The 4,422-nt window shown below is 36.8% G+C and overlaps 1 protein-coding gene across 1 annotated transcript in view; it reads left to right on the top strand.

Moving 5' to 3' along the window:
• Window positions 1–4,422, top strand: part of LOC107739385 (phosphatidylinositol transfer protein beta isoform-like) — a 14,776-nt gene that overhangs the window by 6,906 nt on the left and 3,448 nt on the right. The window contains exons 8-9 of the mRNA XM_016551485.1: window positions 874–951; window positions 2,012–2,119. Of these exons, the coding sequence (XP_016406971.1) occupies window positions 874–951; window positions 2,012–2,119 (186 nt within the window). The remainder of the gene's footprint in view (window positions 1–873; window positions 952–2,011; window positions 2,120–4,422) is intronic.

The following is a 4,422-nucleotide window of genomic DNA, read 5'->3' as shown; positions in this document are numbered from 1 at the left end:
CCGATTTCCCCCTCCCGAGAATCGGAGCAAAAATCTTGTCGAGCCCCTCGATCGGTCCCGATGTTCGGCGCGGATTATCTGGAAATGTGAGGTGTTCACCGATCGAATCTTGCACCTCTCGATCTGCTCGCACACAAATTGGGGCCGCCCCGATCATATCAAACATGTTTGATATTTAGGATTTAAATCGGGATGATGACGGCTATATGATTACGTCAGTACTTTCACAATAGCCAATGCGCGACCGCAAAACAGCAGCTGTACGGCCCCGTTGGATAGTGGAGACGGAGGAAACTGCTTCTTGACGTTTTATAGGAACACGACTGTCTGTATAATGTGTTGAAAACGTATCACAACCGTAAGGAGAAAGAGAAGCGCTAAAGTGAAATCGCCTCAGTTTTGAATGTACCGGGTGAGTGTAGAAAGCAGCTAGCACGCTAGCTAACATATGTAAACATCACTGAAATATCAATGACGATCTGCTGCGTGAAATCACGTGAGGCGCTCCCTCTGGCATGATTTCTTTTTAGCAGCATCATATGACCCCTTTAATAATATCTTGTAGTGTGTGATGCGCCACGATGTTAAAATCTTTTAGTGTGTGCATGTTTAAGATTTGAGGGAAGATGATCTGCAAAGATTCTCCTTATAAGTGTGCTGCAACCAGATTTCATAATCGGTTAGGATTTTAAAACTCCTGTAGTGTGAGCCTGGCTTTAGTCTTATTCTGCTTCATGTTGAGGTCATTAAAATCCTACAGATTTCAATCAAATCCATACATAAGCACAGAATTCACTGTTGACCTGCTATTTTGCTTTTATATTTCTCCTCTTCCTTCCTCATCCCTCCATCTCTGTTTCATTCGTCTCTCAGGACTATAAACCAGAAGAGGACCCTGCCATCTACCACTCGGAGAAAACTGGGAGAGGACCTCTGGGACCTGAATGGAAGGTACATAAACACACCATACTCATATGTGACCCTGGACCACAAAACCAGTCATAAGGGTAAATTTCTCGAAATTGAGATTTATACATGATCTGAAAGGACATGATCTTTACTTAATATCCTATTGATTTTTGGCATAAAAGAAAAATCAATAATTTTGACCCATACAATGTATTTTTGGCTATTTCTACAACTATAACCCAGCGACTTAAGGCTGGTTTTGTGGTCCAGGGTCACATATATGCATTTTGAAAACACAACAGCTCTTTTCTTAACCCCTAGTGAGCTGCCTTGATGAATGCTGCCTATATAGAAAAATGCCTTTTACAGGTCCATCGCCTATTGGCAATAGTGTAGTGACGAATTATACACAGCACGCACACAGAATTCACTTTCACACCAAATCCAGATTTTTAGATTTCAGATTGTGTGGATTTCTATTGAAAAAAATTTATTTTGTCCGTGAAAATTTAGTGAACAACAGTAAAATGTGACTGCTGCACCTAAAGGCAGCATCCTAAAAATTTGTGTTAATGGTTGAACATCCTTCTTTATGCACCTTATGCCAGAGTCCATTATCTATGAAGAATGTTTGTGAGGTCTTGAACTCTTCTAGGAGTCTTTTTGTTGATTTTGTATGATTTAGTTGGATTTCTGTTTATAAAAGGTGAAATTTAAAAATCTTTTATGCATACATGGTATAGTTATTTATTTAGTTTTCTATTTTTCACTTGATTCTTGCCTTAAATATATCTGTTGTAGCTGGCATGGCACTAGAGTTAAACAGTTTTCCATTTAACAGTAAGCTACTTTTTTTTACTGATACTTTTAAATACTGAAAGAGGTTTATTTGAAATCAACATATTTCTCTTGCCTTGTCTGCCATTTTTGATTAATTTTTTTCAGAGAACTGAGCTAATTTTGTCATTGTCATTGATGCTCTGATTCTCATTCAGTCTTGAATGCACAGTTTCTGTTCACATCGATTGTATTGAACTATCAAAATGAGTGATTATTTACAGTATCTGTTCCTCATGCACCCACCCATCTCTGTCTCTTGCAGAAAGAGCTTCATAATGGTAACTGTCCCTATATGACAGCGTACAAGCTGGTGACGGTTCACTTTCGCTGGTGGGGTCTGCAGGGACGTGTGGAGAACTTAATTCATAAGGTGATCCATCAGCACTGAAGAATTCAATATGGCACCACCACAAAAAGACTCAATTTACTTGTTACGTACTTGTACTGGTTGACTTTCAACAACAACTCCTCTACGTCAGAGAAATGATTCTATCACATATCCTTATAGTTACTGACGGATCAAAAAATGAGGACCATGTATCATCTGCATAAACCACCAAAAAAAAAGAGGAATATATATCCCTAAACAGCTCAATTTTCATAATCTTGGAATTGGATTACATAAAGACTATGCAACAGAGAAATTTTCTTAAAATTACAGATTCAAAGTCCTGTCTGCTGGAACTAGTGGGTTTTAAATGTAATATCTGGTTTTGTTGGGTACCTGGGCACTGTGGAATCACAGCCAATGAGAAGGCAGACACTGCTGCAAAAAAGGCATTATCAGCAGCCAGTAATTCATTCCTATATTAATAACAAATGGCAAACAGAGTGGAATCTATATACTATGAATTATGAACAAACTGCATGAAATCAGCCCTAATGTTGGAAGAAGTAGTTCCTCTCAATTTTTTTAAACCAATGGGACTAGATTTTTATACCGTTGCCAAATGGGCCATTCCAGGATGACACACAAGAAGATCCACTAATATGTTCTTTCTGTAAAAACCCTTTATGCCTGAAGCATTTTTTATTAGATTGTGTTGGTTTTAACCCCGTGAGAAACCTTTTTTACTCAGTTAACACTTACGAAGACTTTATTAAACAAAGTTAAACCAATATAGTTTGAGTTTTTAGCAAAAATAGATTGTAAAAACCTGATTTTTACCATAACAAAACCCAAGTTTTTACCATAACATTTTGGGCACATTTTTTAAGGTCCAATTCTCAATATTAACTAACTATTAACTACAACTTTTGCCTCAATAAACACCTAATTACTGCTCATAAATAGTTAGTAAGGTAAGTTATGTTTAGGTGTTGGTTAGGATCAGTAGCGGCTCCTGACCGTAAATTTAGGTGGGGCAGATTTGGAATCACAGCCAATGAGAAGGCAGACACTGCTGCAAAAAAGGCATTATCAGCAGCCAGTAATTCATTCCTATATTAATAACAAATGGCAAACAGAGTGGAATCTATATACTATGAATTATGAACAAACTGCATGAAATCAGCCCTAATGTTGGAAGAAGTAGTTCCTCTCAATTTTTTTAAACCAATGGGACTAGATTTTTATACCTTTGCCAAATGGGCCATTCCAGGATGACACACAAGAAGATCCACTAATATGTTCTTTCTGTAAAAACCCTTTATGCCTGAAGCATTTTTTATTAGATTGTGTTGGTTTTAACCCCGTGAGAAACCTTTTTTACTCAGTTAACACTTACGAAGACTTTATTAAACAAAGTTAAACCAATATAGTTTGAGTTTTTAGCAAAAATAGATTGTAAAAACCTGATTTTTACCATAACAAAACCCAAGTTTTTACCATAACATTTTGGGCACATTTTTTAAGGTCCAATTCTCAATATTAACTAACTATTAACTACAACTTTTGCCTCAATAAACACCTAATTACTGCTCATAAATAGTTAGTAAGGTAAGTTATGTTTAGGTGTTGGTTAGGATCCGGTGCGACTCCTGACCGTAAATTTAGGTGGGGCAGATTCTGGGTCGTAGCACTAATATATGAAAAACATTTAGTAAACTTTATATTCTAATCTCTGAACACATGCGGACAAAATTTGTTAGCGATGTCCTTGCGTTATCCTGTGGGTGGCGCGCTAATGTTGATTGACAGGCTCGGAGAGCACGCATAAAATGCTGTATTATGATTACCTTAATATATATAGCATTTATCACCTCCAAATGTTGATTTAGAATGCTACAAGTTGTGGAGCAATTCGGGTGAGGAAAGACGATCATATGTCAATTCTCAGAATAATAATAAAACAAACAGAATAGAACCATATAAAGGCTATTCATGTGAGCACATTTAAACGGATGGATTTATACTTTGGTAATTTGATCCACTACTCCACATAAAAAAAAAACTGACATGCCAACTAGTTACTGACCTGTTGCAGACAAATAGCAGAAGCGGATTGATATCGTCTTGGTGGAGCGAGGTTCACGTAAGGCAGTGGTTCTCAACCCGCGGCCCGCCACGAATTCAAATGCAGCCCACCGTGCTGAACACAATTAAAAAAAAAATACTTTCAGTTTTACAATTCATTTTAGTTTTTACATTAATTTAAAAATGTACTAAATAAATATAAGCTATAGCCTAATGTTTTTATGTAAAATAATTTTGTTTTTCATATATTATTTTCA

This window comes from Sinocyclocheilus rhinocerous, unplaced genomic scaffold, assembly GCF_001515625.1.
Source record: "Sinocyclocheilus rhinocerous isolate Xijiao unplaced genomic scaffold, SAMN03320098_v1.1 scaffold2300, whole genome shotgun sequence".
Classification (NCBI taxonomy): domain Eukaryota; kingdom Metazoa; phylum Chordata; class Actinopteri; order Cypriniformes; family Cyprinidae; genus Sinocyclocheilus; species Sinocyclocheilus rhinocerous.
This window is presented reverse-complemented; position numbering and strand designations above follow the sequence as displayed.